At 39.7% G+C, this 26,954-nt stretch overlaps 1 protein-coding gene across 2 annotated transcripts in view; it reads left to right on the plus strand.

Moving 5' to 3' along the window:
• Window positions 1-214: 214 nt before the first annotated feature.
• PPP4R2 (protein phosphatase 4 regulatory subunit 2) overlaps window positions 215-26,954 on the plus strand; it is a 54,103-nt gene continuing 27,363 nt past the window's right edge. For both annotated transcript variants that reach the window (XR_013830192.1, XM_079934242.1), the window contains exons 1-2: window positions 215-337; window positions 1,351-1,432. Coding sequence is in view for 1 of the 2 variants with exons in the window: in XM_079934242.1 (XP_079790368.1) it covers window positions 304-337; window positions 1,351-1,432 (116 nt within the window). In the remaining variant the exon portion in view is untranslated. The remainder of the gene's footprint in view (window positions 338-1,350; window positions 1,433-26,954) is intronic.

Here is a 26,954-nt window from a genome sequence, read left to right on the forward strand (position 1 = left end):
CGCGCTCTCGGGTTCCGGGTCTGGGCGCGCCGCGGGCGCGAGGACGGCGGCGGGGAGCGTGCGCGCGATGACGTGCCGGGCGCCATGTTGGAGGGCTGGTGGTAGCGGCTCGGGGAGGTGCTCGCTCTCTCGGTCTCGCTCTCTCGCTCGCTTCCCCCGGCTCCCTTCGGTGCCCCCCCCGGTCGCCTGCGTGCCGGAGTGTGTGCAAGGGAGGGGGAGGGCGTCGGGGGGGTGGGGGGAGGCCTTCCAGTCCCCGGGAGATCCGCGGAAGGAGGCGGAGGCTGCGAGGGGCTCCGTGAAGCCATGGACGTCGAGAGGCTGCAGGAGGCGCTGAAAGGTGGGGGTAGCTGCCCCCTCTCCCTTCCTTCTCACCCTCCGTGGTCCTATCTCCCTTCGGGGCAAGTGGTTCCGCGGGGCTGGGCCGGGCTGGGGGGGAGGGCGCGCTTCCCCGGCTCCCATCCCCCTCCCGCTTCCCCGGGGGCGGGGAGCCCCGTGGGCAGCTCCCTCCCGCCCTGCTCTGGGCTTTGTGTCGGCCGCCGGCGTCTGGGCTGGGGGAGGGGAGCCGGGAAGCTCTCGCGGGGGCCCCGGCCCCTCTCCCACTCCCGGGGCACGGGTCTTGGGCCCGCAGCGCCTTCCCAGGCTGGCTTCGTTCTCCATCAGGCCCCCGCACGCCGGGCCACGGCGGGGAGAAGAAAAGTGAAAGGTTTGGGGGGGGGAGAGGGGGCGGCAAAGCAACTTTCAAGTGTCTCAAGGAGCCTTTTTCAGGGCTTCTGAAGTCATCTTTCCACGCGCCCTCATTCTCAGGTGGTCGCCTTCCCGGCTCTGAATTGCTCGCCTTCCAAGCAACAGGCTTGAGAACAGTGGTTCTCAAACTTGGGAGAGCATGATTTCAGCGTTCTGAGAATTAGGCTTTGATACCCAGGATCACTGGGGGACGGCTACGAGAGGGAGCTGGTGTTTTCTTAAAACGCAGATTTATGAACTTCACGTAAATAAACAGTCTGTGGGGTCGGGATCTGGGGTTTTTGTATTTTAGCCGGTCTCTGAGATGAATGTGGTCCTGGTGTTCCCCCGGACCACAGTTTGAGAAGCACTGCGTTAGGGCTGGTTTGTGGCGAAGTTGAGTGCCCCCTTTAGGAGGGCTCTCGTTACCTGTGAAGAGTGACATTTGAAATTGGAGAGTAAGAGGTGGATATTTCGTTGAGAGGCTTTTTTAAATTAAAAAAAATTTTTTTTAATTGCTGCTTAATATGAGGAAGGAGTGAGAGGAAAGTTTGTTGTTAGAAGGCATTGGAAATGGTTGGTGGACTTTTAGAAATACTAATAACTTTTCTTTCTTCCCTTATCTAGATTTTGAGAAGAGGGGGAAAAAGGAAGTTTGTCCGGTCCTGGATCAGTTTCTTTGTCATGTAGCCAAGACTGGAGAAACAATGTGAGTTGAAAACATGTAATCGTTGTTATAGATCTGTGTATCCTTCAGAATTGCTCAGGAAAGGGACAGAAGTGTATTTCAGAAGCAGTGAATACTCCATCTGTCTAAACTGCACAAGCTCCAGTAATTTAAAGCATTTACTAAGTGTATCTGCTTTATTTACTTCATATGCGCTCTGTAACGAATTTTAGAGCTTTGTTAAGATTTTCTTTATGCTTTTGCGCATTTAGAATGTGTTAGTCTAGAAGAGCCAGAGAAAAAGAAGAATGCATATTCCATTATGGCTGTTTTTGGCCATAACAAACAGGCTTATTTCCCAAATTCTGTGGCTTTGATTCTGTTTCAGATTCTTTTATTGGTGGTATTTTCTCCTATTGTCCTGTATCCAACCTTTTGTTGTCATATTTATATATGTGGGTGCTTGAAGTGTCACTTATATTTATTTTCTTGAGCACTCTGGGTGATTATCTGACAAATTCCAGATGCTAATCTTGACTGTCCTGTAAACTTTCTAGGATAGCTAACTTGTTAACATACGCTCAGCATTTTATTAGGCTTGTTTGCAAATGCTGTGAATCTGAAACTTATACTATGAAGTTAGCACTGTTTTCAGAGGAACATTTCAGTTCATTGTTGTGTGTGTAGTTGTTTAGGAGTTGTTTTCACACTCAGGCTAACTTTATTTGTAGAGAGCAGTGCAGATTTGGTACCTTGTAGCCTTTGTGTAGGAGGCAGTGAACAGGAAGGGGAGAGGTTTTTTTGGGGGGTAGTTTTAAAAAATGGGCTTTCTTTTGGCTCCTCTACTTCATGTCTAGTTTTAAAATTCTTTTTGAGGCCTAATAAAAGAGTGTAAGCTTCAGCAAATGATGTATACTTTCTTTGGCTTTATTAGCAAATGTTCATTTCTCACAAGATTTGCTTATGGTTGCAGCATAGCCTTCTAATAACTGGCCTGATTTTAGAAAGGGGAAAAAAAAAACCCTCTTTAATGGTCTTGCAGACGAGCTGAAACTCCCTGGTGCTTATTAAAATTACCAGTCACCTTAGGAATGTGACTGTGATGTGTTCAATCTTAAATTTCTATTTAGTGCTTTTAAAAAATAGAACCCTTCAGGAAAGAAAGGTAATTTTTGCCTTTGAATTATAGTCTCCTAGAACATCTTGATTTTAAAAACTTGATGCAGAATAATTTGTATTTATATTGATTGGTAGTTGGTCCGAACTAATACCTCTCTACGGTATCAAGAGGAAAAGCATTTTACTTCATAGTTTTGATAAACAAGATTATTTGGAGTTAAATACTTAACGCCTCTTACCAGGTGTGTACAGACTGCCGTCCCTTTTATTTGGTGTGTGCGGTACGCGGGCCTCTCACTGCTGTGGCCTCTCCCATCGCGGAGCACAGGCTCCGGACGCGCAGGCTCAGCGGCCATGGCTCACGGGCCCAGCCGCTCCGCAGCATGTGGGATCTTCCCGGACCGGGGCACGAACCCGCGTCCCCTGCATCGGCAGGCAGACTCTAAAGCACTGTGCCACCAGGGAAGCCCCTGCCGTCCCGTTTTTATAAAATACTTTGGCTGTAAATGTATAAACAGTTGAAAGTTTCTACAAGAAAGCTCTTTAATATCCTGTTTGACTGGATCACTAAGTGGCTAGGGAAATTCAACCTGATTTTTCTGGACAATTATTTGTCCTGAGAGAGGACTTAAAAAGGTCATCAGTTGTCCCATCCCTGTCCACCCCTCCAACCTCCCCAAATCTTTAGGTCTTTGTACATTTACTGAGAGTATTTTGTATTAAAGTGATTGGTGGTGTTAGATTCTTTATGGAGTTTGGAAAATATTTTTTAATTTATGATTCAAACAGCTGGTGTTTTTACATTTAGCTTTATTTAGTCTTTTTTGGTTTTTTGTTTTTTTAAATCAATATGGGCATTCCGTAACTTTTTTTTTTTTTTGCGGTACGCGGGCCTCTCACGGTTGTGGCCTCCCCTTGCGGAGCACAGGCTCCGGACGCGCAGGCTCAGCGGCCATGGCTCACGGGCCCAGCTGCTCCGCGGCATGAACCCGTGTCCCCTGCATTGGCAAGCAGACTCTCAACCACTGCGCCACCAGGGAAGCCCATGCCTTAACTTTTGATACTGAAATTTGCAGTTTCTGTCATCATTTATGGCTAAACTGAGCTTTGTCTAACTTCTAAGACTGTAAATACGAGAATGAAAATCTAAAAGGTAGCAGTTCAGATCTCTTTGATGTTTTAGGATGGATGAGTTTCTTAAGGTAAGAATTCCTGGATTTTTTTCCTCATTTCTGTTTTTAGAAAATAGCTTTACTTAATAATGCTTATTTTAAAAAACTTCAATTATTGATAACAGTAAGTTTAGTTTACTAAAAATATATAGTTTGGTAAATTTTGACATCTACACTCATGAAAGTAACACCACACCCCAGATGGAGAATATATCCATTACTCGCAGAAGTTTTCTCGTTCCCTTTGTAATCCCCCCTCCCTGTGTGTGCTCTCCTCCCCTCAGGCAACTAAAGATCTGCTTTTTGTCACTGTAGATTAGTTAGCATGTTCTGGAATTTTATGTAAATGGAATCATACAGTATATTCTTTGTCTGCCTTTTTTTACTCCGCATAATTTGAGATTGATCCACGTTGTTCAGAAATCAACAATTCATTCCTTTTTATTTCTGAGTTGTATTCATTACATGGATATCCTACAGTTCTTGCTTCATTCACTGGTTGATGGGCATTTGGGTTATTTCCAGTTTTTTTAAAAAAATTTATTTATTTTTGGCTGCATTGGGTCTTCATTGCTGCGCACAGGCATTCTCTAGTTGCGGTGACTTCATTGAGGTGCACAGACTTCTCATCACAGCGGCTTCTCTTGTTGCGGGGCATGGTCTCTAGGCGTGGGCTTCAGTAGTTGTGGCTCGTGGGCTCTAAGAGCGCAGGCTCAGTAGTTGTGGCGCATGGGCTTAGTTGCTCCACAGCATGTGGCATCTTCCCGGACCAGGGCTCCAACGTGTGTCCCGTGCATTGGCAGGTGGATTCTTAACCACTGTGCCACCCTGGAAGCCCCCGTTTTTTCTTTATTAAATAAAGCTACCGTGAACGTTTGTGTATGTGTCTTTGTATGCATTCTTTTTTTCTTGGGTAAAAATACATCCAGGAGTGGAATGGTTGGATCATATGGTACATGTATGTTTAACTTTAGAAACTACTGAACAGTTTTCTTGAGTGATTGTGCCAATTTGCTTTTCCACCAGTATCATGGGAGTTGAGATCAGTTTCTCCATATCCTTTCCAACACAGTACGGTCGATCTTTCTCACATTAGATATTCTAATAGGTGCCTATTGTATAGTGGTTTTAATTCGTATTTGCCTAATGACTAATGATGTTGAGCATCTTTTCATCTATTTATTTGCTGTTTGTATATCTCCTTTAGTAAATTGATTCTTCGCATTTTTGCCCATGTTAAAATGGGGTTTGTTTGATTTGTTATTGGGTTTTGAGAGTTCCTTATATGTTATGGATACAAATTCTTTATTAATGTGGTTTACAAATACTTGCTACCACTGTGTGGCTTGTCGTTTTATTCTCTTAACAGTGTCTTTTAAAGTGAAATTTTAAATTTAATTCCATTTTGATTTTTCAAAATTTCCTCTTTTGAAGGATTCTTACTGCATTGTGTGTTGTGATCATTTGTTCTTGTATGCTTTTTAGTTTAGTCTTTATTTCCTGAAGTAATTCTTTTCTCATTCTTTGCTGTATTCTATTGCTTCATTTTCTGAGTTTCTCTAATTCTGACTTGTATCATTTTTCTCAATATGTTTAGCTCATTTTGAAAATAGTATAAGGTTGTGATCTGTTTCTGAGCAAGTCTTTCTAGCTTCTCTTTGCTGTCTTGAGGGATGTTATTTTGCTCCTTATTCTCCTTTTTTCTTACAACAATTTCATATTAGATTTGACCTTGATATTTTTCTGTTTTGCATTTTTATGTGAAAATAGTTTTTCTGCACTTTGAGGAGGAGGCATGGTTCAGAGTAGCTGTCCTTAACTTCACAGAGTTTGCTCATTATTTTTGTGAAGTATTAGAATATGGAGTGTTCTTTCTGAAATTTCTAGGCTCTGTTCTATCAATACTTTTATTTGGACCTTGTCTTTCCTTCGTCTCTCTTGTCTCTTTCTCTTGTCTTTGGGGTCTCCTCTGGATGGGAGGTCTGGTGGGTCACTTTCAAGAGCTCATGAAGCAAGACTTTGTCCCTTTCAGCCCTTACTGGACGTCCTTTCTCTTCACTTATTACTGTGAGTGGGCAAAACCTATCTCAGTTTCAGCTACTGTTCTCACATTGACCTGCCATGATTTCTTGTGAACACCTGTTGGCAATTTTGTGGTTCTCCTGTTTGTAGGCCCTTCCGGTTCACTACGACTTCTGTTTTCTCTTGTACAGATTCTGATAATGATACTGGTCATGTGACCATAAGTTTTTCCTCATTAACTTACATTTTGGGGTTTGTGAGGTAACCTTGTCAGGGAGTTTTGTTGTAAATGTTTTTGCTTATTGGTTTTGGGTTTGCTGTTAGTTACGTTTGACATAAGAGGTTTTGGAGAGATGAAAAATTGTAGCACCTCTGCCATCCTCTCAGAGTTACACTATTTAGGAGAACTTTTTCTTTTTTTTTTTTTAATTTATTTTTGGCTGCATTGGGTCTTCATTGCTGCATGCAGGCTTTCTCTAGTTGTGGCGAGCAGGGCTACTCTTTGTTGTGGTGCGCAGGCTTCTCATTGCAGTGGCTTCTCTTGCTGTGGAGTACAGGCTCTAGGCGCGCGGGCTTCAGTAGTTGTGGCGCACGGGCTTAGTTGCTCTGTGACATGTGGGATCTTCCCCGACCAGGGCTCGAATCCGTGTCCCGTGCATTGGCAGGCAGACTGTTAACCACTGCGCCACCAGGGAAGTCCCTAAGAGAACTTTTTAAGTCAGTCCCTGTTAAGTTAGTTTCCTCATCTATAAAACGGAATAGTAATAGTACCTCATAGCATGAGTACATAATACACGGAAATACACTGCTTCATAAACAGTGTTAACATTATTTATTTACTCAATAAATAGTAGTTGTTATCGTGTTGATAATGCTTATATTGAGTCTAATTTTTTTCCCTCCCTGCAGTTTCAAACTCTTTGTGTTCAGCAATTTTGAAATACTACTAAGAAAATAAAAGTTACTTAAAAAGTAGTAGTAATCAACAACTGAGATCTGCATTATTATAAATAAAATCTCCTTAAGTCCATGTGACTGTTAGATCCTTCTTCTGTGGCTTTCTTTAGGGAGGGAATTTTGTTTTGTCTAACATAGTATCAAACGCTTGAACATTATTTCTAAAATGTCAGTTTCACATACTACCTTTGGGATTTTTTGCCACATCCTTGTAGCATCTGTACAATTATTTACTGAATGTTCTTTCTGAGGTCAGCTTACTTTTCTTCAGATTTTTTTAAGATGGAAGAATACTACAGATAGAGATTAAGCCCTCATTTGACCCCTCCCCAGAAGTATAATCAACATGTTAATTTCTTCCTCTTAGTCTTGTGAGAAGTAAGGAGGTCTGAAACCAGTGGTTTGTTGCATTAGTTATATTTTTCTGTCATTTTAAAATCTGTAAATACTAAAATATTAATTAATATGAATTACCCATGTGCCACCTAAATTCCTATCATGTACCATTATCACAGTGGTACACAGAGGAAGCACAGTAGATTTTCAGTAGGTATTAGTTAAATGTTGCCCTTTTGCATCTAAATATTTTAGTAACTGCAGTGATTAAATAGGAACATGAAGAAAATTGTAGTTTTCATTTGTTTCATCACATCAAACCTGTAAATCTGATGTGTCATATACGCTGTACAAAATCTACTGCGTGATGCACTGGAAGCTAGATGTGTCAACACAGTTTTCTGACTGGAATTAACTTCAAATCGTCAATCTTTCTGGTGTGCAGTTGAGTTCATATTTTCCATGTTCAGTCCAGTTTTTATTAGTAGTTGGCTAGTCCTCTAATTTCATGAGAATTAGCGTGTGGTAACGTCATTCTGGGAAGGAGCATGGCTTGATTCTGAAATTAGCTTGTCAGAATTAGCTGTGTGAATTAGGGCAAATAATTTGTGAGCTTGTTTCCTCACTTCAGAGATGGGGTTTATACCATGAGGTTGCCTCAGCTTGTGTGAGGACTTGAATAAATGAAAATATGTAGCTATAGATACTAAAATTTGGGAGAGGGTAAAAGTTAGAATTGTCTGTGCGTTGGGCATAAATAGAGTGTACTTGGCTCATGAAACAAGTGTGAGGTACTTAATCTTGTGGAAAGAGCTCTGGTTGGAGAGTCACGAGAGCACAAGACAGACCTGGGTTTGAATTCCCAGCTCTACCACTTAGTTACTCTGTCACCAAGGCCAACTTCTCTGTGCCTTAATTTCCTTATCGTAAGATATGGGAAATAAAGTAAATCCATCTCAAGGGATGTTATGGGAATTCACTGAGTTCTTACTTTATGAGTGCTTAACGCTGTGACTAGTGCATAGTGACAACTCCCTCCTCCCCATAGCTACTATTTTAGTCTCCAGTAAGTCACTTAAATTACTGTGGGCCACACTTCCCTCAGGTACTGAATGAGGAGCTTATAAAAGATGATTTCCAGGTTTCCTTCCATTTCAGAAGCCTGTGGGAGTCTGTGTTGTGGCAGTAGTTACCAGGGGTGGTATTGCAGTAACAGTGGTAAAGGGTGGGGCACAGGCACAGTGGTTGTCATTAAATGTCTGCTGAAGGTGAAGATGTTATCTCTTGGGAGTATGTTACATAGGTTAGTGGTTTGGAGACAGTAAAAAAATTGAGAATCACTTGGATGAGAGAGACCAGTCAGTGTTACCACTAACTCATGAGAGCCACAGAGCGGTTCCCAGAGTGTGTGTTTTAGTGTTACCTACATGTGTGCCTTTTTATCTATATCCAGAGAGCCTCTCTGTGCCTGCCAATAAATTGGAGTTCATAAAGCTTATGGACTATCACTGGAAGCCTGTCACCAACTTCATGTGGCTTCAGAACATCTTATTAGTAAGAAGATGAGGAATTTATGGTCCAGATTTACAGTCGTTTCCCTCTGTTCTGTGGACTGTAGGTCTTTTACCTTTCTGATATGGGAGTTTATTATTGGGGGGCTGGGGGGGTGAGTGAGTGTGTGTGTATGTTTGTGTCTGTCTACCTAAATCAGTATGATAGCAAAAAAACTTAAATCACTTACTAAAACAGAGTATAGACAGTTGAAGGGGAGAACGTTGACTGTTATTTCATTTAATACATATGCCTGTGAAAGCATTGTACTTTAAAATACCTGATGAATGTGAGAAATGTGTTTTAGATCTTCATTTTTGCTAGGCCTTCATATGTGTTCAGTTGCTCATCTTTGTTCTCTCTGGTTTCACCCACAGCGATCCTTTTCGTGTATCAGGCTGCCTGGGTTTGGCACTCCTTGTAACCACCCTCCAAACTCCATTCCTACCAAAATAGATTGAATATTATTGAGAACGTACACCATTGACTGTAAAGTGTATAAGAGCTAATTTAAGTCTCAATAAAAATGTAAAATAATAGTAATAGTGACCCATTGCTTTTAAAAAATGTGCCATATATGTGGTAGTTCAAGTAGAGCTTTTTTGTTACCACTTACCAGTTTGACTTTGTTGGGGGGGGCGAGGGAGATAGCTTTATTGTAGTGAAGACACACTTGGAGCTGTGTATGTCAAGGTATCTCTTGTCTCTCTGCTTATAATCTGCTTGACTCTAGGTTAGCAGGCTGTCCTGGTTAAAATTCTAGTTTCATTGTAACCTACTTGAATGACCATGATGGAACAAGTTAGTCACCTACGCCCTCTTTTCCTCTGTTCCCCAGCTGAAAATATGAATAACAACACTTAGGTTGCAGAGTTTTTGTGAAATAGCAGGCATTCAACAAATCTTAGATGCCTTGTTTATATGCTGTGATGTAAAACATAAAAATTCATAGTAAAAATAACACGTATTTGATACCAGTGTTGATACTTAAAAGTTTTTGCAGCTTACTGAAATGAAATCCTAAGAATGAAAACATACTGACGAGTAACAGTGATCTGTTTTCAGGTCCAAGACTTCCCTAATCTCATCAAGTTTCTTTATACTTGTGACTGAGCTAGCTGTTCCTTTTTCTTGCCAAAACTTTACTTCAGCTATTATCGTTTCCTTCTTTCCTGTAGCCAGGTCTGACTTAGATGTGCGTACCTGTACTTGTGCATACCTGTACTTGTACTATCTCCCTATGATTTGTCTGGGCTCCCTTCAGGGGGTGGAGCCTCTTGAGTATTTTGACTCTTTAAATCTTATTCTCCTAATGTTATTTTTTGTAGTATGTGGTGCTTGTGAGTACTCCTACCTAGTTAGAGTCTTTGATTGATTTTAAAGTGGTGAATCAGAAATCTTTAAGGGACTAGGATTTTCACATAAGAACTTCTGTTTTGGGTTATCAGGTTTTTTTCTTCCTAAAAGGCAAACTTTTAATGAACATTTCTTTTGTGCCAGAAACTATCAGATGTTTCATATGCCTACCCTAATTTAATCTTCACTAGTACTCTTTGAAGTAGGTGTCTCCTTTTTAAAAATAAGGATACTGAGGCTTGCAGAACTTAAATAATTTTGATTGTGCAGCTGGTGAGTGACAGAATTGGGATTTAAACTCAGCCATTCTGACTTCAGATTCTCCCATAACCAGTACTTTATACCACTTCTCACTTGTTCATTTGTCTTCTCACATCTTTCCTGTTTACTGTAGCTATCTTAGAATCCTTACGAAACTACTTAGAATTTGAAGCTATGCATTTGGTAGGAATCTATTACCACTGTTATTTTTGTAAATTCTAAGACTTTCATGCTGCTTACCTAAGCCAGATCCCACATACCTGGCCACCCCTCCTTTCCTTGTGCTACGGTATAATGTGACCTTCTAGGCACTGACACCACAGGTGGTTTCCTGGGGGAGGGATTGTGGCAAGTATGGGGAGGTGGGGTGTGGTGGTTTGTGGTTTAAGAAAAACTATGTTAGGGGATATTTATTGAAAGGGTCAGTAGGGTAGGTGAGTTGATGTACCCTAACATTTGTGATTTTGATCATTTTCTGGTGACCCCCAATGCTGAAACCTTTCAATAATTGTAATTTTGCAGTATACATACGAAGCATATAGGTGATGAACTGATGTATGTATTTTAGGTAGAATGTGTAAGCCTCTTTAATACATGCATCTTGGATTTGTTATTCTGTCACCCCCAAATCTTACCTTTGCAGTATTGGGAGATAGGTTGATAATATTTACAGGTGATGAAACAAGAAACTACATATTATAGAAGGATTTGAAATTTGAGATACGTAAGAGGTCTTACAGGTGTATTGGTAATTTTTGCACTGTTGTGTACTGCTGGGAAGGCGGGTGAGGTAGCTTTTTTATTAACAACAAAATATTTCTATTCAGAATTGTTTGTGCTAAAGTGAATTTAGTATTTCTGGAGATAGTTTTATTCTGGTCTTATTTTAGGGATATTATTCATGAGGACTCCAGGGTAACTTTTGAGATTGTGGGTATTTTTTTTCTCAAAGTGGTTCTTTAAGTGGAGACTAGTCTGCCTTTTCTAGAGCCTTTGCACATTAAGAGTATTTCTGCAAGGAGTAATCTTAAATGTGGATAGAATGTGGCCTGGTTTTCTTTTTTCCCCAGTGAAGACTGTTGGTGAACCATGGGTTTTCCTGTTAATCTGTTGTAAGACAAGTTGTCTTTCTCTTGCTCCTGTATAGCTATTAATACCTCTCTAATCTTGTCCTAACTGTTCATACTAGAGGGTTCATGGGGATAATACCTTGTTACCTTGTCATCCACTTTTCTTGTAAATATTGTCTGTGGCATTTGATTTTGCTATCTTAGTTGCTGTAGCATATGGCAGAAGTGAATGCCACAGCTAGGATTTGGCCACTTTAAAAAATTCCAAAATATTGATATTAGGTGAGTATATGGACAGGTGGTAAATATAAATGCAGAACTTTCAGTGTTTCTGAAAGTATCTTAAATATGGAGAATATCATATATATGCTTTCAAAATTCACATCTCCATATTGGTTAACAAGAAGTTTGGTGAGAATAATTGCATTTTGAGTTCAATGGATCACATAAATTAAATAATTATTATTGTGCCCATAATATGAAAAAACTCATGTACAAAGATTATGGAAATTAATACTCCTTTAGATAAGCCTGTCTAGTTTTAAAAGTTTTTTATTACAAAGTACTCACAGGAAAAAAGAAAAATCAAACTAGACTGTTGTTAACCTGTTTCGTGTGTATTCTTAATAGAATTTTTCTATGCATATATGTGTATATATGTTAATTCTTTTAAAAAATATTATATCATACTTCTGCAATTTGTGTATGTCTTATTGAAGCACATCATTTTTTGGGTTGCATAGTATTCCATCATTTTGTCTGTATTGTAATTCATTTAACCTGTCCACTTTGATGGTCTTAAAGATTGTTTACAGTTAAAACAATGCTTAAGTGAGCATAATTATGTTGGCACAGATGCACGAATGGGATTTATGGGTTGGACTTTATGTGCATTATTATCTGGCCTTCAGAAATCTTTTTGTTTCAACATATGCCTATAGAAACAGTGTATCAAAGTTACCTGTCCAGTATCAGTACTGAACATTATTAGGCTTTTAAGTCTGAAAATCAGATAGATGAAAAATGGTATCTCATTTTAATTTGCTTTTTTAAATTTTATGCCAGCATCTTTCCATTTGTTTATTGCTATTTGTAGTTTTCTGTCTCCCTCATTTATTAAGCTATGATTTGTTTCTTAATTTTTTTGGCTAGATTTTTATTGATAAAATAATAGAGTACCTTGATAAAGTTAACTTCTAAATAAGTTATACTTTTGTTGTGTTAGGAATAATTTGAGTTTAAGACAGTCTCAAGGACTTCACTGGTGGCACAGTGGTTAAGAATTCACCTGCCAGTGCAGGGAACACGGGTTCGATCCCTGGTCCGGGAAGATCCCACATGCTGCGGAGCAAGTAAGCCCACAAGCCGAAACTACTGAGCCCGCGTGCCTAGAGCCCGTGCTCCGCAACAAGAGAAGCCACCACAATGAGAAGCCTGCGCACCGCAAGGAAGAGTAGCCCCCGCTCGCCGCTACTAGAGGAAGCCCGCGCACAGCAACAAAGACCCAACACAGCCAAAAATAAAATTAAATTAAAAAAAAATTCTCATTCTAAAAAGAAAAAGACAGTCTCAAGCAGCAAGTTGTTTAAAAAGGATGGTCTAGACATTATAGCAAAGGATAGTCTTTGTTATCATGGGTGGGTTGAATTGTTATTTCTGGCATGTATCTGTCTTTTTATTCACATTCCAAAGACAGGTAGGCATATTTATCAGTAAAGGAAACTTCAAATACAAAGTATGAGCAATGTCTTTCATTTTTATGACTGTATTTGAAATTTTGTCCTGGTAAATCCCCCCCCCCCCCACACACATGTGGTCCTGGTCTATTTATTTGTAAATAGGCCAAAACAACCAGTTAGTTTGAGAGAAAAAAAAACAAAACAAAACTACATTCTGTCCTTAGGTTGGCTGAATACTGAGAACACGCTGAGATCTCAAAAGTGTCATAAAGTCCTAGTCAAGCAGAAGAAATGAAAATACTACCCCAAAAAAGGGACGTATCTTAAGATTGTTTCCTACTATCTTAAAATTAGTTTTGAATAAATACACACTTTTATTTAAATGTACGTAAAATACTAATGGTGTCTAAGTAAAAGTAATTGAAGATGTGTGAGATTTTTGAGATGTGGGATTTTTCTTCAAATTTGCATTTAATTCTGTAATATTTATTTCACTTTCTGTTTCAATAATTCTTAACAGTTGTTCTCAACCAGGGGTGACAACGTCTGGAGACATTTTTGGTTGTTACAAGTGGGGGACGCAACTGGCATATAGTGTGAAGCCAAGAATGCTACATTGCACAGGGTAACACCCAACAACAAAGCGTTATCAGACCCAGAATCTCAGTGCTGAGGTTGAAAGATTCTGCTTCATAGGAAAAAGCATACGTTAATCTTTAAAAAGTGTCTAATAGTTTTGTTCTGTGACCTGTGAAATAAAAATAGTGATGGGTATTATAAGACCATCAAGGTCTTTAACCAAGGCTTCTAGTTTTATTGATACCTTTCAGGCTTCTATTTGACAAACTTAGAAAAGTCTGATTTTGGGAAATAAATACTACTTATTGAAGATTTGATAGTTTAATTAAAGTGTTGTCTTTCCTGACTTTCAGTTAAGATGAAAGTCCCAAATGTTTTGCCCTTTATCTGATCAGATATTGTCTAGAACTCTTTCTGCTTGCTGGTCATACTGACAACGCTTTTGACGTTAGATATGTGGCAATTCTGTGATACCACCTGAGTCTCCGACAATTCAGTAGTGCCATTTTCTACTTGGAGTTAGCATCAGATCTCACATGTTAAGGGCTTAGTCCCACAATACTGCCACCTACCTATCTCCTTCAGACACCAGTCAGAAGTCCAGGCTGTTATACCTGTGTTTCTGACCAGCAGGCTAAAAATTAGAGGGTTCTATGACCCCTTCCTCAGGTTCTGTTAATTTGCTAGAGTGGCTCGCAAAACTCAGGAAGTTTACTATCTAGATTATTCGTTTATTAATATTGCACAGGATGTTAAAGGTTATGAAGGAGTAGCCAGATGAAGAGATACATAGGGGGAGGTCCAGAAGGGTCCTGAGCACAGATGCCTGTGGAGTTTGCGTGCACCACCCTCCCGGCAGGTGGATACATTCTTGCTCACCAACGCAGAACCTCTCTGATCCCCATAGTTGATAGATGTCTATGGAGGCTTCATCAGGTGGGCATAATCGATGATTAATTCCACTTTTAGCCCCTCTCCAAAGAATGACAGTGGGAAGTGCGGTTGAAAGTACCAAGCTTCTAATCATGACTCCATCTTTCTGGTGACCAGCCCCCATCTAGGAGCCTACCAAGAGTCAGAGTTGCCTCGTTAGAATAAAAGACATTTCTATCACCCAGGAAATTCCAAGGGATTTAGTAGCTCTGTGTCAGGAACTGGGGCCAGAGACTAAATTTTACAACAGAAGATTCTCTTAGCACCTTTATTTTCAAGGGTTTTAGGAACTCTGTTAGGATCTGGGAGCAGACAGCAGTATGCATAGTTCCTTTTTTTTTTTAAACATCTTTATTGGAGTATAATTGCTTTTCAATGGTGTGTTACTTTCTGCTGTATAACAAAGTGAATCAGTTATACATATGTTCCCATATCTCTTCCCTCTTGCGTCTCCCTCCCACCCTCCCTATCCCACCCCTCTAGGTGGTCACAAAGCACCAAGCTGATCTCCCTGTGCTATGCGGCTGCTTCCCACTAGCTATCTCTTTTACGTTTGGTAGTGTATATATGTCCACGCCACTCTCTCTCTTTGTCACAGCTTACCCTTCCCCCTCCCCATATCCTCAAGTCCATTCTCTAGTAGGTCTGTGTCTTTATTCCCATCTTGCCCCTAGGTTCTTCATGACTTTTTTTTCTCTTAGATTCCATATATATGTGTTAGCATACGGTATTTGTTTTTCTCTTTCTGACTTACTTCACTCTGTATGACAGACTCTAGGTCCATCCACCTCACTACAAATATAGCTCAATAACGTTTCTTTTTATGGCTGAGTAATATTCCATTGTATATATGTGCCACATCTTCTTATCCATTCATCTGTCGATGGACAGTTAGGTTGCTTCCATGTCCTGGCTATTGTAAACAGTGCTGCATTGAACGTTTTGGTATATGACTCTTTTTGAATTATGGTTTCCTCAGGGTATATGCCCAGTAGTGGGATTGCTGGGTCACATGGTAGTTCTATTTTTAGTTTTTTTAAGGAACCTCCATACTGTTCTCCATAGTGGCTGTATCAATTTACATTCCCACCAACAGTGCAAGAGTGTTCCCTTTTCTCCACACCCTCTCCAGCATTTATTGTTTCTAGATTTTTTGATGATGGCCACTCTGACCGGTGTGAGATGATGTCTCATTGTAGTTTTGATTTGCACATAGTTCTTATTACTGCACAAATATGTCCATTAGCTTCATTGGACCATTCTTATATGTGTAGGGGAGAGAGAGAACCTTGAATTTCTCACTTCGTTGGTGGATTGCTAGCTTTGTGTCTTAATTAACTGCTCTGCATATACCTAATCTGTAATTACCCATGAACTCTGCTGACTGATAGCCTGGCAGCTATGTGTATCTCACAAAGTCACAGATTACTACACACCTGGTCAGTACACCAATGGGACATTAGTGGCAGCAGTGTTGACCACTTCTCCCAGCTCCAAAGGAGTTAGCAGCCATAGCCACCCGCTGCATACTGTCTTTGAAAGGGAAGGGTTAAGTTGAGCCTGGAACAGGTGACAAAGATTTCTGTCATTTTTCAGATTTAACTGTGTTAAAGTGAGGACTCTCTTCATTACTCATGCATTTCAAAAACAGTCTGACAAGGTGAGAGAAATTGGAGGTACAAAGTAGAGAGGTCTACCAAACCTGCATATTTTAATGTAATTATTATTATTTTAAAATTTATTTATTTATTTTGGCTGGATTGGGTCTTCATTGCTGCACACGGGCCCTCTCTAGTTGCGGGGAGCAGGGGCCACTCTTAGCTGTGTTGTGGGGGCCTCTCATTGCAGTGGCCTCTCTTGCTGTGGAGCACGGGTTCTAGGCACGTGGGCTCAGTAGTTGTGGCACACTGGCTTAGGTGCTCCGCGGCATGTGGGATCTTCCCAGAAGAGGGCTCGAACCCGTGTCCCCTGCATCGGCAGGCAAATTCTTAGCCACTGCGCCACCAGGCAAGTCCCTAGTGTAATTATTAATAATACTTCATTAAATATGATACACATGGTAAACTGGGCAGAACACCAGGTGTAGACTAGGACTGTTCTAACTAGGATGTATTGTCTCTCTGTTTCCTTTGAATTCTCCCTTGTATAGCATTACTAGTTTGTATCATTCATTCTTATACTTTTATCCTATTAGTTAGGCAAATACTGTTTTATTCTTTATACTGGTTTCTTGATCTGGGCTTTTTTTACCTCTCCAATTTGTCTCTTGCCACTGTATGTAACTTTGCCAAGTGACTTGCAGTTCACTGAGTATGCAGTGCTCTGTTTTGCTAGTATTAAATTCTAATAGCATCTGTTTTTTAAAAAAATTTATTTATTTATTTTTGGCTGCGTTGGGTCCTCGTTGCTGCACGCGGGCCCTTTCTAGCTGCGGCAAGCAGGGGCCACCCCTTGCTGCGGTGCGCGGACCTCTCACCGCAGTGGCCTGTCCCTGTTGTGGAGCAGGGGCTCTAGGCTCCCGGACTTCAGTAGTTGTGGCGAAAGGGCTCAGCTGCTCCCCGGCACGTGGGATCCTCCCGGACCAGGGCCCTAACCCATGTCCCCTGCATTAGCAGGCGGACTCCCAACCACTGCGCCACCAGGGAAGTCCCTCTAATAGCATCTTTCTGTTTGTTGCCTCTGACATTCTTCCTCATGGGATAACTTCAACTTGTCTTTTAAGACTGTTCAGACAGCTCCATTCAAATACATACAGATCGCCTGAGAAGCTCTCTTGGATTTCCTTTTCTCCATAGAAACTACCATATTTATGACATGCATTGATCATATTTTCTGTTAGTCTGTTTCCACTTGTGGTTCTGTAGGCTTTGAGCGCGCTGAAATTGCCTCGCTTAAAACGTGTCGCAGAGTTAGGAGCTGGATTAAATATCTAAATGGGAGAAAAATAAGAATCTTGTCTTCATCTATTAAAGAAATATTCTTTTCTTTAGAAAAAAATAGAAAATATTATTGGTATCAGAATTTTGAGCTTTGTGTATGTGTGAAAATTCTGAGTTTGCTTGCTTTATCTCTTCCGTTTTTTTCCTGTGTGCAGATTCTATTTATCCTTTGTCAGTTTTGCTTGTTTTTACGCCTCCCTAGATTTTAAAACAAGATAGTAATCTTGCCTTTCTAAAGTCTGCATTTTACCATTTTCTACTCTGTACGGGGACTTTTTTTTTTAATGGTTTCATCAATTGGCTTTTTTTAAAGTAAATTTATTTATTTATTTTTGGCCACGTTGGGTCTTCGTTGCTGTGCGTGGGCTTTAGTTGCGGCAAGTGGGGGTACTCTTCGTTGCGGTGCGTGGGCTTCTCGTTGTGGTGGCTTCTCTTGTTGTGGAGCACGGGCTCTAGGCACATGGGCTTCAGTAGTTGCAGCATGCGGGCTCCATAGTTGTGGGTCGCTAGCTCTAGAGCGCAGACTCAGTAGTTGTGGCGCACGGGATTAGTTGCTCTGTGCATGTGGGATCTGCCCGGACTGGGGATTAAACTCGTGTCCCCTGCATTGGCAGGCGGATTCTTTTTTTTTTTTTTTTTTTTTGCGGTACGCGGACCTCTCACTGCTGTGGCCCCTCCCGCCGCGGAGCACAGGCTCCGGATGCCCAGGCTCAGCGGCCATGGCTCACGGGCCCAGCCGCTCCGTGGCATGTGGGATCTTCCCGGACCGAGGCACAAACTCGTGTCCCCTGCATCGACAGGCGGACTCTCAACCACTGCGCCACCAGGGAAGCCCCCGCTGGCGGATTCTTAACCGCTGCGCCACCAGGGAAGTCCCTGTATGGGTACTTTAATATAAGTATTATTTCTTCTACCAAGCTAGGCCCTTAGAGGCCATAATTTGTTTTTTGATCATTATATGCTTCTGTATCATATGTCACTGTTCCTTCAAAGTAGTAGACTTGCTGTCTTAGCTTGGGCTACTGTAGGAAAATACCGTAGACTGGGTGGCTCAAACAACAGAAATTATCTTCTTACAGTTATGGAGGCTGGAAGTCTGAGCTCACAGTGCTGGCATGGTTGGGTTCTGGTGAGAACTCTTCCTGGCTTGCCCAAGGTCACCTTCTTTTTGTGGCCACACATGGAGGGGGTGGGGCCTGGGGGACTGCTCTCCTGCCTGCCCTCCACACCCCCCACTTTTTCTACTAAAAGTAGTAGTCCCATCAGGAGGGTGTTACTCTCAGGACCTCACGCATACCTAATTGTCTCCCAAAGGCCTTATCCTCAAATGCTATCACACTGGGCTAGGGCCTTCAACAAAAGAAATTTGGGTGGATACAAACACAGTCTGTAACATTCGTCACTGATTTGTATGTCTTTTTATTTTTACTGATTACATTCAGATATGGATTGTTTTATGCAGATGTATTCTTAAAGGTTTTGATGTTAATTGAGTTTTATGAAGTAAACATTTTAGGTGTACACTGTTAAAAAGAAAGTGGAAGGAAAAGGGGCTGGGATTTATTGAATGCATAGTGTGTGATAGTAAATGCATATTATGTGACATTTTATGTAACAAATGCTGGTGTGAAGCTTTCTGGCTTTGTTATATACTGTTCTTCAAGTTAGTTTTTGTGTAATTTCTGTGTATCAAGTTTGCTTAAATTCCTTCAAATCTTTATTGAGATGTCAACAAATGATTATTGAGCATATATTCTATCTGGGTACTGTGCTAGGTACCTTGGGATGCACTGGTGAGCACACAAACCACAGTCCGTTATAGTGTTTATTATTTTAAAAGTGTTACATTTCATTTAATATTTTGCTCAACTGCTTTTATCAGTATTTGCCAGTATCAACTATGTGTTAAGTTTATCTTTAAAATTAGGACTTGGGAAACTTAAATGTGTAGTTCCTTAAGAGTAATTTTTTTCAGTTGCTCCTTAAGTCAGCATATGCTGTAAGAGTAATCTGATTCAGTAATTACCATTTTTGATATACATTTCTATTTTTAAGTTTTGGGTGGGGAGGTGAAAGCTTTAGTGTCAATACTAGCTTAATAATGTGTGAAGTGCAGTAGAGCTTGGTCAGATTAGATGGGAATAAAATTGAAATTGCTTTAAGATTTTGCTTTTTGAATTTTTTTATGCTATGTATATAAATTCCAGATATACCTCAAAATTTTGACATAATTACAAATTTTATTAAATTAACAGTTTAATCCTAGAATCTCTTTGCTACCCAGAAAGACGTTCTAAAATTAATTTTTTGTAAATATTCCTCATCAGCGTGTGTTTTTTCCACATTTTTATATCTTTGAAACTGAATGTCTTTCAAACGTCAATAGTGTCCCAGTTTTCTTAAAATAATGGAGAGTCTTACAGTTTCTCCTGATTTAGATTTGATTAATACAGTGTTGTTAGCTCTTTGAAGGTTTAGGAAAAGTACATATTTAAGTGTTTTGGATGGGTAGTACAGACAGTTTGGAAGAATTATTTTAAAAGAAAGGCTTCTGAGTTTACAGTGTAAGTAGATTGATTTAAGTGTTGGTATGTTTCAAATAAGAAAAGGTTTTAAACATTTTAAAAGTATATTCCTTTTATATTTAGTTGGTAGTCTTTAAAAGTTGTTGGTATGAGGATTTGTGGATAAAATCATATTCTTGTTTGTGATTGTTTGAAGGTTTTGCTTTTTGAAACATTTGTAGTTGAACTGTACAAAAACTTCAAATTATAGAATCGCATTAATGGAATGAAGTTTTCTAAATGTGGTAATTTTTAAAATTATTGAATTTGGTGTTGATGTGAGGCGTAGTGTTGAGAAATGTGGCCGAGTATTTAAAATGTTTTTTTTTTTTAATTATAAGATCAGGATAGGGTACCTTATTTAAAACAATTTGAACAGTGCAGTATTCCATAAAAGAAGTGAAAGTCACTCCCATTTCTGTGCCCCCAAATATGCTTAATATTTATATACTTCAGTAAAATAAAAAAGAAGGAGAATTTAATAGTAGCTTTAAAAAAAGTCATCAGAAAAAACTATAGCATACTTGAGCAAACCTTTGTGTTCTGAGGAATTAAATTCAGGCACATGTGAAAAAGAAATGCCAGTAGCCCTTTACAAATGTAATTGGATCAACTTTGCTTTTTAGTTTCCAGTTTGAATGGTTTTATTAGAAAGTTTCTTTCTTTTTTTCTTTTTTTTTTTTTTGCTGTATGCGAGCCTCTCACTGTTGTGGCCTCTCCCGTTGCGGAGCACAGGCTCCGGATGCGCAGGCTCAGCGGCCATGGCTCACGGGCCCAGCCGCTCCGCGGCATGTGGGATCTTCCCGGACCGGGGCACGAACCCGTGTCCCCTGCATCGGCAGGCGGACTCTCAACCACTGCGCCACCAGGGAAGCCCGAAGAGGTAGTTGTACTTTTAAATAAGGTGGTCAGAGTAAGCCTCATTTTGAAGGTGACAGTTGAGCGAGACAAGAAGTTGGCCATGCATATATTTAGTAGAAGAGCATTCCAGGCAGAGGACTTCCAGTGCAAAGACCCTTAAGAAGGAGTGTGTCTCACTTTTTTGCAGACTAACAAAGGTGGCCACTGTGGCTGGAGTAGACTGACCAAGCAGAGGAAATCAGAGAGGTTAAAGGAGATTGGGGTCAAATCATGTAGGCAATGTGGACCATGGTAAGGACTTTTTAGACTTTACTCTGAGTGAAATCAGCAGCCAGTGTGGGGTTTTGCGTTGAGAAGTGACATCGTCAGACTTAAGTGTTAAGAGAGTTGTATGAACGGCCGTGCTGATAATAGACTTTAGGTAAAGTAAACTAGAAGCAGCAGTTATTGAAAATAATAGTGTTTTTGAAGAGGTGGATTAAGTGGTAGGAGGTGGTGAGAATTAGTCAACATTTTTAATACATTTTGAAGGTGCAGCTGGCAGGATTTCCTGAAGATAGGGTGTGGTGTGTGAGAGAAAAAATGGAGTCAGGAATGACTCCGGTTTGCCATAGCAGCTAGAAGGATGGAATTTCTTCACACCTGAAATGGGAAAAGGTGTGTAAGGAGCAATTTGTGGGAAAGACCAGCAGTTCACTGTTGGGCATGCTGAATGCTATTTTGATGTGGAGCAGGTGGTTGAATGGGTGAATGTGGAGATCAGGAGATTTCATGGGCAAATAGTATTTAAAACTTCCAGACTTGACAGTATCACCAGGTGTAGACAGAGAATTGATTGGTTGAGCTTTGGATTACTCCAGCATGGAGCATTTTGTGAAACCAGAAAAGGACAATGAGTAGGAAAGATGAGCAAGTTAAAAGACAGTATCAGAAAGTAATTGAGGAAAAAGGATCAACTAACTGTGTGAAGTACTCTTTATATGCTGTTAAGATGAGGTGTGAGAAATGATCATTGGATTTAGCAATATGGAGGTAATTGATGACCTTGATAAGAGCAGATTAATTTTAGTGGTGGGAGTGAAAACTTGTTTGGAGTGGGTTTGAGGGATAATGGGAGGGAGACAACTATTTCAAGGAGTTTTCCTTCAAAGGAGAGCAAATAAATGATGGGGGAGCTAGGAGGGTAAGTGGAGGGAAGAACAAAATTTTGAGATGGGAGAAATATAGATGTATTTGTAAGGTAGTGGAAATGATCCATTAGAGATTTAAAAAGTTGATATGGTTGATAGAAGAAAGGGGAGAACTACACAAGTGATGCTCTTGAGCAGGTGTGCAAATGGAGAATCTGGCATGTAAGTAGATGAGAACATGGGTAGTTTATAACAGGTGGGAATTCGGGGTGTGCATGAGCCTACTAGTAGATGGATAAATGTGGTGGGACTCTGGAAATTCAAGGTCATTAATTGTGAGAGTGAGGGAGAACTCAGTAGGGGTTTGAGGAGAGAGAAGATATGAAATAGTTACCTAGAATAGTCTGGAAGTGGATAAACTAGGGAAATAAAATATTAATCTGGTAGTGTACTTGAAACAAGCCAGCATGGTGATTCATTTTTCTGTAATTTTGTGTTTGTGCCCATGTGTGCTGCTGTATAGGCACAGATTTGGTGGGGATTGCATTTTTTTTTTTTTTTAACATCTTTATTGGAGTATAATTGCTTTACAATGGTATGTTAGTTTCAGCTTCACAACAAAATGAATCAGTTATACATATACATATATTCCCATATCTCTTCCCGCTTGCGTCTCCCTCCCTCCCACCCTCCCTATCCCACCCCTCCAGGGGATTGCATTTTAACCTACTAGTAAAGTTGACTTTGTGAGTACAGTGAAGCCGGAGAGGGCAGCTGTATGCAAGGGGATGACTAATGGTTAATGATTAATTATAATTTAATCTTGATAATGAAGGTGGTGAGGGACAGTAAAAAGGTGGTAGGATCAATGGATTGGAGGTACTGGTAGAGTCAAAGAACTTTTGCAGTAAGTGCAATATATTTAAATATCTTCTAGTTTAGAACTATTAAAAATATGACTAGGTAAGGTTTGACAAAGCTGGGTGAAGTGTAGGTTTTTTTCCCTGTTCTAAATTCTTACATTAGCTAAAGTATTATGTTTACTTTTTAAAAGGAAATAATTTTGTGAATGGGTGAAGAAGGAATATTGGGTAAATTTTCTCCTTTCTCTAATAGAAGGGAATAATTAAAGAGGCTCTAGAAGTGCTCTTAGGCTGGAGAGATGGCCTCAATTTGTTATATATCTGTTATGTGAGAGTATATAAGATAAGCTCAACCATCTTATGCCCTAAAAGAGGTCTTTCTCACTGTCCCAATCCATTTTTACACCTGGAAAGCCGTCTGGAAAACTCTGCATATTTCTGCAGTATTACTCAGATGTTCTCCACATCCTGAGTTTCTTGAGGACAAACAGCCATTGATTGAGTACTTACTAGGTGTCAGCCACTTTGCTAAGCAGTCTGCTTACACTAATGTAACCCTCACAGCAGTTCTGTGAAGTAGATACTGTTACCTCCATTTTAGAGAAGGGAAACAAAGGGAGTCTGGAGTTAATCTCTCTTAGGTCATACAAATGAAAAAGTGGCTGAACTAAAATTTGAACCCAACCAAACTTTCAGACTCTAGCACCAATGCTTTTTAATTTTTTTTTTTTACCATGTGATTTTTACTTTCATCGAAGTTTTACATGCACAGGATTTAGTGAGTTTATTAATATGACAAAGGGAACAGAAAAAAGTCTTCTGTGTTCTTTCCTTTTTTTCCCCTATTCCCTAGAGATAACCACTTTAAAATCATTGTTTTCTTGGGGGAATGGGTGTTAATCTGCCCATTTCTAAGTTACAGTCTTAGAAAATCCCTTTTTTCTTTAAATTTTTAGAATTAATTATTGATTTCATAATAATCACAGTGAGGATTTAGTTTTTTTTACTTCCTCTCCTTCACTCCATACATACATACTTCTCACTTCCATTGCCCAATGTCTTCAGTATAATTATATTGAAAATTTGGTCAGTTCAGCATGTGTTACACACATTGTCTTAGTGAATGCTATGTTTTCCATTTAATTTTCTGTATACTTATGGCTAATTCCACCCCAAACTTTAGTTGTTTAGATCTCATTGCAAAATATGACATATTAGGTCTTCTGCCAATTTTATATTTTTTTAAAAATCTCTTGTGGAGCCTTCTTAACTGCTCTGTTCTGGAGTGGTTGCTCTTAGACCTGCCCTATTCCTCCGCTCTTGGAATCTGCCTTTATCATTATTCTGAAATTCACTTTCTCCTCTTGGGTCTTTAGTTTCCTTGATAGCATGTCACATTCTCTTTCTTGGTTTACTTCATTGTTTTGGTGGACTGAGAGAAAGCATGATAGGAAATACATCTTTTTTTGTACTTTCAACAAAAATGTTTTTTTTTTTTCCTACCCATTTACTTAAATGGATAGTTGGAGTACAAAATTCTAGGTTGAAAAGAGTTTTTTTTTGAATTTTGAAGGCATTTTCCTGTTGCTTTCTTCCTGCACTGTTGTTAAGTCTGAAGCCCTGTATGTAATCTGTTTTGTATCGCTGGAGTTTTGCAGAGTCTTTTTTTTGTTTCCAGAATTATGCAATTTTACTACGATGTCTGACCCCCTAATCTATTTGTCAGCCTTTATGAGGCTCTCTCAGTTTGAAAAGTAGTATCTTTTAAATATGGCAATTTAAATTTATATTCTGTTTTACTACGGTGAAACATACATAATATAAAATTTACCTGGCTTCCCTGGTGGCGCCGTGGTTGAGAGTCCGCCTGCCGATGCAGGGGACATGGGTTCGTGCCCCGGTCCGGGAAGATCCCACATGCCGCAGAGCGGCTGGGCCCGTGAGCCATGGCTGCTGAGCCTGCGCATCCGGAGCCTGTGCTCCGCAACGGGAGAGGCCGCAAGAGTGAGAGGCCCGCGTACCGCAAAAAAAGAAAAAAGAAAAATTACCATTTTAATCATTTTCCACTAGCTTTATTGAGATATAATTGACATATAGTCATTTTTAAGTGTACAGTTCAGCATTAGTGATGTTGAGCACTTTTTCCTGTACCTCTTGGCCATTTGAATGTCTTGTTTGCAGAAATCTCTGTTCATATCCTCTGCCCATTTAAAAATAAGGTTTTTGGTTTTTTTTTTTTTGCTATTGAGTTGTATGAATTCCTTGTATATCTTGGATGTTAACCTTATCAGCTATCTGCTTTGCAAATATTTTCTGCCATTTCATAGGTTGCCTTTTAATTTTATTGATGGTTTCCTCCACTGTGCAGAAGCTTTTTAGTTTGATGTGATCCCATTTCTTTATTTTTGCATTTTTCGCCTTTGCTTTTAGAGTCAGGTCCAAAAATCATGTTTAAGAGTTTTACGGTTTTGGGTCTTACGATCAAGTCTTTAATCCATTTTGAGTTGATTTTTGTGTAGGTGTAAGATAGTGATCCAGTTTCATTCTTCTGCATGTGGCTGTTCAGTTTTCCCAGCACCACTACTTGAAGAGACTATCCTTTCCCCGTTGTATAGTCTTTGTTCCTTTTCCAAAAATTAATTGACTGTATTTATACATGCATGGGTTTATTTTTGGACCCTCTGTTCTGTTCCACTGATCTGTTTGTTTTTACGCCACTACCATACTGTTTTGATTACTATAGCTTTGTTATATAGTTGAAATCAGATTGTTTGAGGCCTCCATCTTTATTCTTGTTTCTCAAGATTGCTTTGGCAGTCCAGAGTCTTTTGTGGTTCCATACGAATTTAGGATTTTTTTTTTCCTGTTTCTCTGAAAGATGCCATTGGCATTTTGGTAGGGATTGCATTGAATCTGTAGATTGCTTTGGGTAGTATTTGGCCATTTTAACAATATTATTCCATTCCATGAGCATGGAATATCTTTGCATTTGAAAGTGTCTTCACTTTCTTTCATCAGTGTCTTAAAATCTTCAGTGTACTGATCTTTCACCTCCTTGCTTAAATTCATTCCTAAGTATATCATTGTTTTTGATGCTGTTGTAAATGGGATAGTTCTGTTTCCAATAGTGAATTATTAGTGTGTAGAAACACACTTGAGTTTTCTATCTTGAGTTTGTATTCTGCAACTTTACTGAATTCATTTGTTTTAACAGTCTTTTGGTTGTGTCTTTGGACTTTTCTATACATAATATAATGTTACCTGCAAATAGAGATAGTTTTACTCTTTCTTTTGGACTTGGTTGCCTTTTATTTCTTCTTCTTGCCTAATTGCTGTGGCTAGGACTACCAGTACTATGTTGAGTAAAACTGGTGAGAGTGCACATTCTTGTCTTGTTCTTGATCTTAGAGGAGAAGCTTTCAGCTAATTACCACTGAGCATGATGTTAGCTTTGGGCTTGTCAGTTACTTGTTTTAAAAACATTTCCCTGAAAAAAAAATTTCCAGTTAATCTTCTTAGTTTCGTCTTACGTAGATGGAGATTCTCAGGAAGGGTTATCCATTTCAGTGTTGTTGTGTTCATTTTTCACATGTTCAGACAGTTCTTAGACTAGAGTACAAATTGTTTTCTCAGTAGATACTATGCTTTTAGTGGTTATTATTTTTTCTTTGTTTTGAGAGTGTGTAGATAGAGAAAAATGCTTTCTAAATAATTATATTTTATTAGTAATTGTAAGGTAGCATAACTCTGGGTCATACTTCAAAACACTAATAAAAATAATCTGTAAATGGAATAGCACAAAATAGATACATACCACACTATAAAAAGCCAATATTGCAAACACTATAAAGACACTTTGAGCTTCACCTTCAGACTCTAAAAGGATTCTCCAGGATGAAACCGGTGTACTAAAGTGTACAGTAATCTGCCACCACTGCTGTGTTAACTCATTTTATATTTCGTTAACAAATTATAAAACCATTTATGTATGTTCATTCAATCTCCTTTAAAAACTTGAGTATTTAAAACTTCCTTTGCTTTGCACCGCATGAATTGATATCTGGGTCCAGGTGGAAGGACTTTTTGCTGTTGTTTGTTGTGTTTTTTCCTTCACCTTTCTCAATGAACAGAAGACTACACCCTAGGAAAAATAAATTCTAGATCATATCTCC

This window comes from Stenella coeruleoalba, assembly GCF_951394435.1.
Source record: "Stenella coeruleoalba genome assembly, chromosome: 10".
NCBI classification, from domain to species: Eukaryota; Metazoa; Chordata; class Mammalia; order Artiodactyla; family Delphinidae; genus Stenella; species Stenella coeruleoalba.